We start from the raw sequence: 15,152 nt of genomic DNA, 5'->3' as shown, positions 1-15,152 counted from the left end.
TTTCCGTAAGTACTTCTAAATTTAGCTTGAAATTTGAAATACAGTTTGCTAACTTCCGCTCCTTATACTCAATTCGGAACCAAGTAAAACATATTGTTATGGCCTTTAATTTAAAATAAACATTAATTCAACTTTAACTTCAAATTTGTGTCACAAACGCGTTCTAGCGCAACCAAAGCTAGTTCCTCATTCCGCAAATTCTTCTTTTCCAGATTCAGTCAGTCCAACCGCACTCTCACGGAGCAAAACTCCAACTTGTTTCTCTCACTACATTGCAAGCCTCAAACTTCACACGCCATGCACGCACGTGGCCGGTTTTGCGCCAAACCTTAACGGTCAGAGACTTGCGCCGTCAAACATATTAAGCCAACTTGCCTTGCCGGTCAGTTCTACTGAGCTGAGAGTATACTATGCTACTCCGTGCTTGACGTGTTGTATATACTAAGCTCGTGCATCGAGACAACTTTCCGTCAGTCAACTGCCAGCAGTCAGCTGGGACGGTCGTGGTTTTTTGTTGTTGTTGCAAAGTTCGGTTCTTCGGAGTTTCGGCGTTTCGGAGTGTGGCAGAGGCTGCTCGGCACAGTGGAATTGGGTAATTTGAGCAGAAGTGATTTTGGTTTTTGGAAATGGTTTCAAAATATTGCTTTTCATTAGTTTTCGTGGAAAAGGAAGTTGAACGAGGAAGAAGTCTTTCAAAATTCATACAATTCAATTTGGAGCGTGAACTTTTGAAGATGTCGAGCAAAACTGGAAACGCTTTTTTATTGGTGTTCCAAATCGTGACACCGAATTAGTGGTCAACTCGGTTGCCACATTTGAAACGTTTGGCAGGTCCGTGTACTACCCAAAAGTGTGACTAAAGAGGCTGGCAAAATGCACAAGAAGAAGAAGAAGATGAGAAGAAGGAAATTTTTAGCAAAGCAAATGGCAACGGAGACGAAGAACAGACGGAAAACTGTGTTGATAACAGAGTCAAAGCCGGGCCAGGATTAAGTAATAGTGTGTACAAGAAAAAAATAAGCAAAAAAAACGAACAAGTAAACAGAAGTAAACAAGCAAAGTACAAGAAGCGAAGAAAGAGTGTGGATGAAGTCGAAAACTGAATTGCTGCACGAGAGTGAGAGTGAGAGTGAGAGAATGAGCAAGTCAAAATGCGAAGATTTGCGGCGAAGAAATGGCGCGAAAAATAAACGGATTTTGAATGGATGCAGACAAGAGCTAGTGGGGCCAGTGTTTATTTCATTTACTAAAGCTTACCTTCGAAGCTAGCTCGAAGTGATGTGAAGGAGAGAGAAGTAAAAGTGCGCTGGAGTTGCTTAAATCGATATTTCGATGGTTGATTTTGTACTGTTGCACCCTAAACGTGAATTGAAAGATGGTCGAATTTATGAAATGGAGGCCAGCTTTTTCACGATGCTAATGTTGATTGCAGTTTAATTGTAGAAGCAGTTCGTAGCTACTTGTAAATTAATATTTTATAATTTGAACAAAAAAGTTTCGTATTGATTAGAGAAGCTGTCAAATAATGAAGTACTCACAATACATTTAAATGTGTCAAAATATACGCACGCGACTGCTGGTGGGTTAAAAAAAATAACTTTAACCTGCAAAAGTTGTCAAAAATTACTGCGCAGACTTAACACGAGAGGAAAAAACTTCCTTTGAAAATAGTTTTTTGATGTGTTTTTTTTAAATCGAAGCCCGCCTATTTTTTTTTCCTCACCAATTCCTAGATATATTTTTTTTTTGAAATTATGCTTGTTTAAACTTTTTGTCAACAACTTTTGTTTTCAGACAAAGATATTAGAAGATGTCTGACCTTTTTAAAAAAGAAACTTTACATTTTTGTATTGATAAAGTTTTTGATTTTTTTAAAATGCAGATTGATTTAATTTTCGTCTGAAAATCTGAAAGCAATGTAAAATGCATTTTGCCACATAAATAATCGTATTTAGCACTTTTGAGTTGGTTTAAATATTTATTTTTTTAATTCCGTAGTACAGCAACTTTTTTCGTAATTTTTTCTTAATTAAAACTTATTTGTTTCGAAAAGTTAAAAAAGCTTAATAACAAAATTAATAATATTTCAAAAACAAACCCTGTTAAAATAACAAAAAGTGTTATTATTTTATCCTGAACTTCAACTTTAAGATGATATAAATAATAACAGTTTCTGATAAAATAACAAAATTTGGTATTGGAGTGATATTATATTGAAAATGTTTTATAACACGCTAATAAGAGGAAATGTTATACATTTCAAAAACTCTGACTTAGAAATAAAATTACCATAAATGGCACAAATGGAAAAGTTTTAAAGTGTCCATAACACAATCAGTTATTATTTTTTCTTTTGTTAAATATGTTTAGAACTTTGGGATAATTTTGTCCAATTTTTTCGGTGTCATTATTTTGGCCATGAAATGGGGTCCTTAAGTTAAAATGATTCTTAAAAGTTGAAATTTTGAAAGTTGATTTTTTTAAAATTATTTGATATACCCCCTAATGGACTTTGTTCAAAATTGGCTAGAACTGTGGGAAAATTTTGACCGATTCGTCAGGGTCAGTAATTTGACCATAAAATGGGGTCCTTTAGATAAAATTAATTTTGAAAGTTGCTTTTTTTTAATCATTTGATATACCCCCTAAGGTACTTTGCAAAAATTGGCTAGAACTATGGGATAATATTGACCATTTTTGTCGGGGCCATTATTTTGGCCTTGAAATGGGATCCTTTAGCTAAAATTATTCTTAAAAGTTGAAATTTTGAAAGTTGATTTTCAAGGGACTTACTAAAATTGGCTAGAACAATGCTTAATATTGACCAATTTCATCGTGGTCATTTATTTGATCATGAAATGGGGTCCTTAAGCTAAAATTAATCCGATAAAATTATATTCCCTAAAGGAATTAATTTATTTATTGAGAATTTTTGAAATGTGAATAACAAAAACTGTTATTATTTTCACAGCGCGAGGAAGTCGGAGCTGTCGTTGAAGTACGAGGTGGAGTGAGACCTCGGAGACGGCATCGGATTCAGCTAGTTTTCAGCAACTTTTACTTGGAGTCGGAATCTGTGAAGTTGGGTATTTTTGGAGAGCTGAAGTCGACGTTGACGTCATATCCTGCATCCAGAGTCGGAGTTGTCTTCAAAGTATGGATTCAAAGTTGCTTGAAGGTTCCTTGAATCTGCAGCCCTGACTAATACAGAAGAGTTATGGCAACTGCAGGTTTATTTGCAAATTGCAAATAAACCAAAACAGTAACTTTTTTTTGTTATGGAGACGTACCAGTTCAATAACAATTTTTGTTATTATGCTGCTCCACCTCTCCGCACAAAATAACAAATCTTGTTATTCCTTCTGGATTCCTTCTGTGTTATTGGTTTGTTATTGCAATAACAACATAAAAACAGTTTAAGTTATTCTTCGAACAAATCTTTTTTATTGATTTTTGTTATTTTAAAAACTAATACGATCAACCCAATAACATATTTCGATCATCTCACAATATCAAAAACTGACCTTCCCAAGGTATTTTCGTCTGCTCGGGTAGTCAGCATTGCATTTTTATGGAACTCCTTTGACAATTTTCCATCAAAACCTGAAGAAAGTATTTTGCTCTAAAAGGTGCATAAATTAACTTAATAACTTTGCTAAATCCACCCAAACACCTACATGGTTGGTTCAACAGACTTCTCTGAACATCATAACTTTTTTGGTTGAAAAAAATCAGGTTTCAAATGTGAAGAAAAATGCAGTTTAAAAAATTTCATATTTTGGTTCAGTGAATTTCATATTATTGCGACCACATTTTATGAAAAACTATGAATTTTTACTACAAAACAAACACAATTTGATACAAAAAAAATTAGTTTGTGTATTTCGATTAGAATAAGTAAATCAAAATTATGTAAACAATATTAAATTAGCGATTTTTATGAAAAGTTTGATAGGATTTCATACTATTCAATGAGTTTTGCTATATCACAGTAAAGAATGTTGTCGAAACGGTAGTTAACAGCATTTTGATTAAAAATGGATAGTTTTATTGAAAATATTTTTCCTTTATCTACAAATATGTCTTAATAGTCAAAAACCGTCAAAAATATAACCTATATCAAATAAAATCTACAAATTACGGGTGGCCGTCTTACCCCCGGAGGAGGTGGCCGTCTTGCCCCCAAATAAATTATTTATTTAAACATTTTTTGTAAACAGTTCATCGCATTTTTTGAACTTTTTCGAGGGACATAATCTAGGGAACACTTCAATTTGACATGAAAAAATATTTGGAGACAGAAAAACATGTTGTTATTTAACAAAAATGCCTAAGTTGTAATTCATGAAAATTACATCCAGTTTTAAGTTAAAAAATATTTGTTTATTTTGAGCTATTTTTATACTATTTCAAACAATATTTCTGGCAAAGGTTACTCCATATGCATTATTTAGCATGAGGAACAGTATTGCTGAACATGAACAGTAATATTCATTAGTATACTTATTAAAACAGTGGGGTGGTCGTCTTACCCCGCCTGGCCGTCTTACCCCCAGCTCCCCTATTATTATTTCTATTCATCACCCAGATCCGAAGTTTTGATTATCCAACCTGAAATTTTTCCGAGGCCTTCGGATAATCGAGTCTGGACTGTATATCATTTTAATTTTTCGAGCTACCACCTCTGGAAGGATTAGTAAGGGTTTTACAAACTAAATTTATTGTTTAAATAGTTTAAAAAATGCAACATAAAAATGTTTTGCATGTTTTTCAAATTTTATTGCCTTTTTAGAAGTTATGTTTCCAACAATCAATATTATTTAAAAAAAAAGGTTCGTTCAGTTGTCTTGTAAACATTAGTTTTTCAAAAATCTAAATCTTAATTTGTTCTTCAAAAGAAACATAAAAAACATTGAAAGTTATTGAAAATATTTTTACGATTTAAAAAATATTTAAAATGCTGAATTTTTGCTTGTTTTCTCTCAAATTTTAAAAATTGCAAAGTTATTATTGAACTAAACCGACCAAAACAATAAGCAAGAATCAAGATAAAATAATAAAACAGACAATAATTCAAAATAGAAAAAAAATTCTTCTAAAATCGAAAAAAAGTCGGTTCAAATCCGGCCACACTTTCGTTTCAATTACATCAGCAAGTGCTCTCAGTACATCCGATCGCTTACAGCAAGTTGCGCAAAAAAAAAAAGTGATTTAAATTTAATATTTTCAATGCCACCACCCCAGGCCGGCTTCGTCAATTCAAGGCTTCCATCAGTCCAGTCAGTGGTGGTTGTCTCTTGGGCTAATACGTCGCGTCGTCGTTGTCGGTGCGGGTGTCAAAACACCAAGATGAATCAGTCTGCGGCTCTGCGGGTTGTAAACGTTAATGAAAAGAAGATGTTGATAGTGTGGTTTTGAGCAGAGAGTTTGTTTGTGAAGAAGATTGTTTGCTTTTTTCGTATTTCTTTTGTGTTCAAAATTTGGGTTATTCAATTGAACACGTTTACTTGATTTAAATTGATTGTTTTAACAACTTTAATTAACTTATTTTTGTAGGTGTAAACTTTTTAAATGAAAAACACAAGTTCATCCTTGGGCATTAATTTTCAGAAGCATAAATCATTCAAAGGGCACCACCAAACCGACTCTTGGTCTACCGGCGGCGGCACGACTGGAAAAGCTATTCATGTTCTTGAAGAGCGACTTAGTCCAGCAACCGCACAAAAGATGTTAAGTCTTTTGTAGCGTTTATTGTGGTGTTCCGTGCTCAAGTTCAAATTTTACCCCGAAACCATGAGGCGTGCATTTTTGCGTGAGGAAGTGTGTGAATGTGAGTTTTGTGTGTGCATGACTGAATGACACTGACTTGACGTGTCGTGGGCCAAATTTGACATTGGGCTTAACGAAGCTAAATTCAATAATAACACCCTTGTCCCACGTTTTGTAACTTTCACTGCTGGATTCAATTTTGCAAATTTACGACCAGACCAGTGACAATTCGCTCAGTGGGATACTATCATAATATTGACTCTTTATAAATTTCAAGACATACCATAAAGTTCTGTGTTTGATTTATGTATTGCTTTATGATTATTGTTTGTGGATTTGTAAATGCTCTTACAGATTTGACTAGTTAGTTCGATTTTCGCTACTTGGAATGTCCGCTAATTCAAATGCTAGCAAATATCACATTTCGGCCCCTTTGCTAGTCGGTTTCGTGCTTTTGACAGCTGTCAGTCGTTCCGATTAGCGAATTCGGATTCGCTGATTTGAATGCACCTTCAATCGAATTAACGAATCCGCACTGTTTTTTCCCATTAGCAATGCCCAATAATGTAATCAAATCAAATAAGAAAAAATGATTTTTTTTTCCAGCAGATGAAAATGGAAAATGGAAAATTTAATCTCTTGTTTTAAGTTTTACATTTCTTATGTTAAAAATATTTGTTTTGAATATTGAAGAGTGGAGACTTGATAAGAAAATGTTTTTAATTTTTACATTGTTAGCCAAATAAAAAAAATCCGAGCTTCCCAACAAATCAAGAGACAAAAAATTATTATTAAATACTAAATCAATTGTAAATTACTAAGCATACATCTTAAAACAATGATTTTCGTTCATTTCCTCAAATTGAACACTTTCAATTTGTTTTATGAATCATGATTTTTGAGGATGCACATTAAAAAACTGAATACCTACTACATGAAAATATTTTTTTTATAAATTCACGAAAATTTTGCAGAGATTGGTTCGAAGAATAACTTAAACTGTTATAATGTTGTTATTGCAATAACAAACCAATAACACAGAAGGAATCATGAAAGAATAACAATATTTGTTATTTTGTGCGGAGAGGTGGAGAGGCATAATAACAAAAAATGTTATGGGTAATTCTCCGCCAACTCACACAGCAGTTGCCCCGACCCCTCTTCGATTTGCGTGAAACTTTGTCCTAAGGGGTAACTTTTGTCCCTGATCACGAATCCGAGGTCCGTTTTTTGATATCTCGTGACGGAGGGGCGGTACGACCCCTTCCATTATTGAACATGTGAAAAGAGGTGTTTTTCAATAATTTGCAGCCTGTGATGAGATAGAAATTTGGTGTCAAAGGGACTTTTATGTAATTAGACGCCCGATTTGATGGCGTACTCAGAATTCCGAATAAACGTATTTTCATCGAAAAAACACTAAAAGTTTTAAAATTCTCCCATTTTCCGTTACTCGACTGTAAAATTTTGGAACATGTCATTTTATGGGAAATTTCATGTACTTTTCGAATCTACATTGTCCCAGAAGGGTCATTTTTTCATTTAGAACAAAATTTTTCATTTTAAAATTTCGTGTTTTTTCTAACTTTGCAGGGTTATTTTTTAGAGTGTAACAATGTTCTACAAAGTTGTAGAGCAGACAATTACAAAAAATTTGATATAGAGACATAAGGGGTTTGCTTATAAACATCACGAGTTATCGCGATTTTACGAAAAAAAGTTTTGAAAAAGTTGGTCGTCATCGATCATGGCCATTCATGGTCACCCGCGACAGGCACGGACGACGAAACAAAGAGAAACGCAAAAAGTAACTTTTTCAAAACTTTTTTTTGTAAAATCGCGATAACTCGTGATGTTTATAAGCAAACCCCTTATGTCTATATATCGAAATTTTTGTAATTGTCTGCTCTACAACTTTGTAGAACATTGTTACACTCTAAAAAATAACCCTGCAAAGTTAGAAAAAAACACGAAATTTTAAAATGAAAAATTTTGTTCTAAATGAAAAAATGACCCTTCTGGGACAATGTAGATTCGAAAAGTACATTAAATTTCCCATAAATGACATGTTCCAAAATTTTTACAGTCAAGTAACGGAAAATGGGAGAATTTTTAAAACTTTTTTAGTGTTTTTTTCGATGAAAAATACGTTTATTCGGAATTCTGAGTACGCCATCAAATCGGGCGTCTAATTTTACATAAAAGTCCCTTTGACACCAAATTTCTATCTCATCACCGATTCAGGCTGCAAATTGTTGAAAAACACCTCTTTTTTCGCATGTTCAAAAATGGAAGGGGTCGTACCGCCCCTCCGTCACGAGATATCATAAAACGGACCTCGGTTTCGTGATCAGGGACAAAAGTTACCCCTTAGGACAAAGTTTCACGCAAATCGAAGAGGGGTCGGGGCAACTTTTCCCGATTTCGTGTGAGTTGGTAGAGAATTACCCTTATTGAACTGGTATGTCTTCATAACAAAAAAAAAGTTACTGTTTTGGTTTATTTGCAATTTGCAAACTTCAACGTCAGCTCCGACTTCCTCGCTCTGTGAAAATAATAACAGTTTTTGTTATTCATATTTCAAAAATTCTCAATAAATAAATCAATTCCCTTACGGAATATAACAAAATTTTAAAAAAAATCTGCTTTCAAAAGTTAATTTAATCGCATTAATTTAAGAGGCAATATTTGTAAATTCTGCTCGGTTTGTTCTAGAGGTCGTATCGAGGTGCTCCGATTTGGATATAACATTCAGCGTTTGTTTGTCTATACATGAGATGAACTCATGCCAAATATGAGCCCTCTACGACAAAGGGAAGTGGGGTAAAACGGGCTTCGAAGTTTGAGGTCCAAAAAACCTAAAAAATCTTTAAATTGCTCGCATTTCCGTAAATCTTCATCAATTCCAACTCTTGTAGATGCATTTGAAAGGTCTTTTGAAGCACTTCAAAATGAGCCATAGACATCCAAGATCGGCTTGACTTTTTCTCATAGCTTTTGCAAATTACTGTTAAAAATTGAAAAAAAAAGCTAAAGAACCCCATTTCATGGCCAAAATAATGACCCCGACGAAATTGGTCAAAATTATCCCATAGTTCTACCCAATTTAAGCAAAGTCCTAGGCAAAGTCCCTTAGGGGGTATATCAAATAATTAAAAAAAATCAACTTTCAAAATTTCAACTTTTTAGAATAGTTTCAACCAAAATAATGACCCCGACAATCGGTCAAATTATCCCGAAGATCTAAACATATTTAACAGAAGAAAAAATAATAAAAGATTGTGTTATGGACACTTAACAACTTTTTCATTTGTGCGATTTATGGTAATTTTATTTCTAAGTCAGAATACCAATCGAATAACAAATTATGTTATTAGGAGAGTTTTTGAAATGTATAACATTTCCTCTTATTAGCGTGTTATTAAACATTTTCAATATAATTTCACTTCAATACCAAATTTTGTTATTTTATCAGAAACTGTTATTATTTTTTCTTTTTGAAGTTGAAGTTCAGGATAAAATAATAACACTTTTTGTTATTTTAACAGGATATTATTAATTTTGTTATAACCGTCTGCCCGGGTAATCTCTTTGCTGTATTTTGCTTTGTAACGGTACAAAACATTATGTTTCGGTTCTCTGAAAAACTCTATGATAAAAAATAAAAAAATATTTCGGTTTAAAGAATTCTGAAATCAGATAATCTAAACAAAAGTTTTTTTTTTTATTTTCAACCAAAACAGCAATATTATAACAAAAAAACTTAACTTAATCCACCATTAGGTGGTTGGTGCCATCCTCGCATATTTTTATCAAAATATCTAAGATTCGGCTCAAAAAAGTGTATAAATAACACTTAAGTGCTCATAACTTTTGATGGGGTTGTCAGAACGTCAATCTTTTACGCCTTGGAAAGGTCTTTCAAATACCTTTTCTAAAAATGTATAGCATGGCCGGTTTTTTTTTTTACAAAAACCACACTTTTCACAATCTTTGGAAGTTTAGCTAAAATCGTTTTTTAGCATATCTTTTGAAGTATTTTTCTAAACTTTATAACATTAACTAGGGTCTTGTGGGACCCCAAGACGGATCGAATGAGACCAAAACGGTCCAAATCGGTTCAGCCAGTCCAGAGATAATCGTGTGCATACACACGCACAGACATTTGTTCAGAATTTGATTCTAAGTCGATAGGTATACGTGAAGGTGGGTCTACGAGGTCGAATAAAGAAGTTTATTTTTCGAGTGATTTTATAGCCTTTCCTCATAGAGGTGAAGGAGGCAAGAACCATCGCAAGAAGCATATCTCTATAAAGTAGAAAAATTTGCTCTGATCTTGTTTAAAGCTATTCTAAAAATGAACATGTTTTAACTTGACACTAATGAAACTAAGTTCATAGTTTCTTTTGAAAAAGTAATAAATTCTTTATTTTCAATTCAAAATTTATATATTTTTCAGAATAAAATAGTTGATTGAAGAATCTGTAAACAAAACATTCAACTTCGTAGAAATGTGAAACATATGTATAAAAAACTTAAATTAGCTACAAATGTACACAACGGTGCGTTTTTTATAACAAACTAATATTAAATAATTCGGTATGTCTGATATTTGGCACCGTGAAAGAAGGGCTCGTCGGGGGTCTAGAGTAACTTTTTTTGAAGTTTATGTTTCGATTTTATGGGACATTTGTTCAAAAAAGTCACAGAAAATCGGTGCATTCATGTTGGTATCACTCAAATTTCTGTAAATATGCTTTGGACCCGAGCAGACGGAAATAACTTGGGAAGGTCAGTTTTTGATATTGTGAGAAGATCGAAATATGTTATTGGAATGATCGGATTAGTTGTTAAAATAACAAAAATCAATAACAAAGATTTGTTCGAAAAATAACTTAAACTGTTATTATGTTGTTATTGCAATAACAAACCAATAACACAGAAGGAATCATGAAGGAATAACAAGATTTGTTATTTTGTGCGGAGAGGTGGAGCAGCATAATAACAAAAAATGTTATTGAACTGGTATGTCTCCATAACAAAAAAAGTTATTGTTTTGGTTTATTTGTAATTTGCAAATAAACCTGCAGTTTCCATAACTCATCTGTACTAGTCAGGGCTGCAGAGTCGGGTACCTCCAAGCGACTTTGAATCCATACTTTGAAGACAACTCCGACTCTGGATGCAGGATATGACGTCAACGACGACTTAAGCTCTCCAAAAATACCCGACTTCACAGATTCCGACTCCAAGTAAAAGTTGCTGAAAATTTGATGAATCCGATGCAGTCTCCGAGGTCTCACTCCAGCTCGAACTTCAACGTCAGCTCCGACTTCCTGGCTCTGTGAAAATAATAACAGTTTTTGTTATTCACACTTCAAAAATTCTCAATAAATAAATCAATTCCTTTAGGGAATATAACAAAATTAAAAAAAAATGAATCCTCAAAAGTTAATTTTATCGGATTAATTTTAGCTTGAAACCCCATTTCATGGTGAAATAAATTGCCCCGATAAAATTGGTCAAAATTATTTCATAGTTTTAGCCAATTTTAGTAAAATCCCTAAGGGGGTATATCAAATAATTAAAAGAATCAGCTTTGAAAATTTCAACTTTTTAGAATAATTTTAGTTTAAGGATCCCATTTCATAGCCAAAATAATGACCCTGACGAAATTGGTCAAAATTATCCCATAGTTCTAACCATTTTAAACAAAGTCCTTTAGGGGGTATATCAAATAATTAAAAAAAAAATCAACTTTCAAAATTTTAACTTTTCAGAATAATTTTAGCTTAAGGACCCCATTTCATGGCCAAAATAATGACCCTGACGAGATTGGTCAAAATTATCCCATAGTTCTAACCATTTTAAACAAAGTCCTTTAGGGGGTATATCAAATAATTAAAAAAAATCAACTTTCAAAATTTTAACTTTTCAGAATAATTTTAGCTTAAGGACCCCATTTCATGGCCAAAATAATGACCATGACGAAATTGGTCAAAATTATCCCATATTTCTAGCCAGTTTTAGCAAAGTCCCTTGGGGGATATATCAAATAATTTAAAAAATCACCTTCCAAAATTTCAACTTTTTAAAATAATTTTAGCTTAAGGACCCCATTTCATGGTCAAAATAATGACCCTGACGAAATTGGTCAAAATAATCCCATAGTTCTAACCATTTTAAACAAAGTCCTTTAGGGGGTATATCAAATAATTAAAAAAATCAACTTTCAAAATTTCAACTTAATAGAATAAATTTAGCTTAAGGACCTCATTTCATGGCCAAAATAATGACCCCGACGAAATTGGACAAAATTATCCCATAGTTCTAGCCAATTACAGCAAAGTCCCTTAGGGGATATATCAAATAATTTAAAAAATCAACTTCCAAAATTTCAACTTTTTAGAATAATTTTAGCTTAAGGACCCCATTTCATGGCCAAAAAAATGACCCCGACGAAATTGGTCAAAATTATCCCAAAGATCTAAACATATTTAACAAAAGAAAAAATAATAACAGATTGTGTTATGGACACTTAGAAACTTTTCCATTTGTGCGATTGATGGTAATTTTATTTCTAAGTCAGTATACCGAACGAATAACAAATTTTGTTATTAGGAGAGTTTTTGAAATGTATAACATTTCCTCTTATTAGCGTGTTATTAAACATTTTCAATATAATATCACTTTAATACCAAATTTTGTTATTTTATCAGAAACTGTTATTATTTTTTCTTCTTGAAGTTGAACTTCAGGATAAAATAATAACACTCTTTGTTATTTTAACAGGATTTGTTATTGAAATATTATTAATTTTGTTATTACCGTCTGCCCGGGGAGACTCTAACCAACTATATTTGACCAATATTTGACCTCTACTAAAAAAAATCGAGCCAGATTTTCCATATTTCTAGCTTTCTTTGAAATTACCTGAAAATCCAAGCTGGAAACCCCGAAACGACCGAAAGTAAATCTTTTTTTTTTGTAAAATTTGTCATGAAAATACAGCAAAACATAGCCCGGATACGAATTTGAGCATTAAACAATGCAAAACATGGATTATTTATTTAATAAGCTGCCAATAGGCCCAATAGGCTCAGAAAATTATTTTTTCAATCCTCTGCCACATTACACCGTTACATTTTAAAACATTTTAGAATCAATCACATTGTGGAGACCAGTTTTCTGAACAAGTTCCATAAAAAGTATCATAAAAAGTATTCCTGAAATGAATGACATAATGTTTAGAACTAACTTATTTTGTGGAAATGCTGGTTACAAGAAAAATAACTTATATTGCAACTTGTATAATTGGAAAAGTAAATAATATAATTAAGAAAACAAGTGGAAAACAAGCACAGAGGTATAGGAGAACAAAGCTGAACCGAAGTGAAAAAAAAAAAACAAAGAAAAGTGAAAAGCTCTCGTGCCATCAAGAAGAAGGAAAAAAACAAGCAAAAAACGGTTTAGCCAATTTCTTCTTTGAGGTTTTTACGTTCAACCATTTCTTGCTTCGCCCCTTTCACAGATATCTGACCATCAATCAGCAGCAGTGTTCTCTAGAGAAAAAAAAAAGTGTCGCAAATACGAGTATTTTTTTTTTCGGTTGTGTCCAACTGGCCCATGTTCGGCAGATCGGCATGCAGCTTTAGGGGTGGAAAACTGTCCATAATGATGAAGCTGCTAATACTGTCACTGCTGTCGATTGGGGCTGCCCACTCGAGCTACGCGCTGCCACCGTCCACGTTCGGCGATGCCCTGGCCAGTGCCGGCCAGCTGTCCAACAAGTTGAAGGTAAGTTTGTCGTTAAATCTATCACGCATTGGAAGTCTTGATTGTTGGGACAAGCCAAATTTTATCATCTTCGCGCATGCAATCGCCAAGGTTCGTCGTCTGCGCAGCGACTCCCCGAGCAAAGCGTTGAGGTCTTTTGTTTGTTTGCAGGCTGATGAACGCTATCGCAGTGGCAATCGGGTCTTTGGATTTAGGTTTCTCCAAACAACTGATTAATTGGAAAGGGTGTTGCGTGGTTCTCGCGAAGGGACTGTCATTTGCATTTTGATTTTAAGGGGGAGACTCAAGGTGTGGTGAAGAAATTGTATATATTTTGTAACTTTAAATTTTATTGTTGACTATGTCAAATGCAAATCGTTTAATGTTGAAATCAACATAGGGGCTAAGGACATCCACCAGATTTGAATGATAAGTGGAGGTAGTGAATGAAAATCATATTTATAGACTGTCTAACATAACAAACTGCGAACCAGCCTCAAACTCAAAGAGTACACGACAAAAATAGAATCCAAGGAAAGAGACCCTCAGTCCTCACTTAGATTTTCTCTAAGTTCAATGTCAATGCTAAGTATACACTCCATTGACACTATAGCTTTGCAGCAAGTGCAAGACAAATTACACCACGTGTATCCGCTCTAGACTCGATTCCTGCTCCACTACACTCGGAAACAAGAAAGAAAACAAATCACTCCAAACATAAACCATTGCCACCACACGATGTCAATTCAAAACGAATGTTGGCGCGAAAAAAGCGGCTTAACATACGCGACACGCAACGTGTTTTAACGACCGCCGGTAATTACTTACTAGTGAGACGCGTGCCTTTCGTGAGAAAATTACGAAAAAAAGAGGTACCGGCTCAGCGTGGTTGGTTCGTGCCCACTTCTAATGCTTGAACAAACTGGCTAAGAATTTTTAACGCAACGGCTTCTGACATTTTAAGTGGCCGCGACTTTTGCGGTTTAGAACGCAAGCGTGCTTTAGTTGATGAACTGTAAATTGCAGTCCAGCTCGCCTAAGTTGAGTTAACGTTTTGCTCTTTAGGGTTTTAAAGGTTGCTTTCGACCAGTTAGTTGTATATTTAATTATGATTAGAAACTATTAGCAATAGTTTCCAACATTTAAATTGTTAGTCTCAACGAGATTTAACTTCACAACTTCACTGAAGACACCAATTCGATCATGAAAACTCTTCTCGAGATACAGATTTTCGAATATTTACGAGCCTATTTTGTATGACCAGCTCCCAAAAATGTATTGCCCGGGCAGACTGTAATAACAAAATACTGTTAAAATAACAAAAAGTGTTATGGAATATTCTTGCAAAATCCATTTTTGCATAAGAGTTCAATAACATTTTATGTTATCATAACAAAATTTGTTATTGGTCTGATATTGATTGAAATCAAAAACAACTTGAGAATGACATTGATTGTTATGGAAGAATAACTCCAACTTTTATTGGGATGTTCGGATTAGTTGTTAGCAGGGCTGCGGAGTCGGGTCATATTTCAAACGACTCCGACTCCGACTCCGACTCCGGCTTTCTCAGATTAGCTGACTCCGACTCCGACTCCGGCTCCGGC

General features: G+C 33.9%; 1 protein-coding gene across 1 annotated transcript in view; it reads left to right on the top strand.

The window, feature by feature from the left end:
* Positions 1 to 484: 484 nt before the first annotated feature.
* LOC6046598 (esterase B1) overlaps positions 485 to 15,152 on the top strand; it is a 43,099-nt gene continuing 28,431 nt past the window's right edge. Inside the window, exons 1-2 of the mRNA XM_038248734.1 lie at positions 485 to 592; positions 13,301 to 13,566. Coding sequence (XP_038104662.1) covers positions 13,396 to 13,566 — 171 coding nt within the window. The 5' untranslated portion in view covers positions 485 to 592; positions 13,301 to 13,395. The remainder of the gene's footprint in view (positions 593 to 13,300; positions 13,567 to 15,152) is intronic.

Source organism: Culex quinquefasciatus, chromosome 1, assembly GCF_015732765.1.
Source record: "Culex quinquefasciatus strain JHB chromosome 1, VPISU_Cqui_1.0_pri_paternal, whole genome shotgun sequence".
NCBI classification, from domain to species: domain Eukaryota; kingdom Metazoa; phylum Arthropoda; class Insecta; order Diptera; family Culicidae; genus Culex; species Culex quinquefasciatus.
The sequence above is the reverse complement of the archived record's forward strand: the minus strand, read 5'-3'. Positions and strand labels throughout refer to the sequence as shown.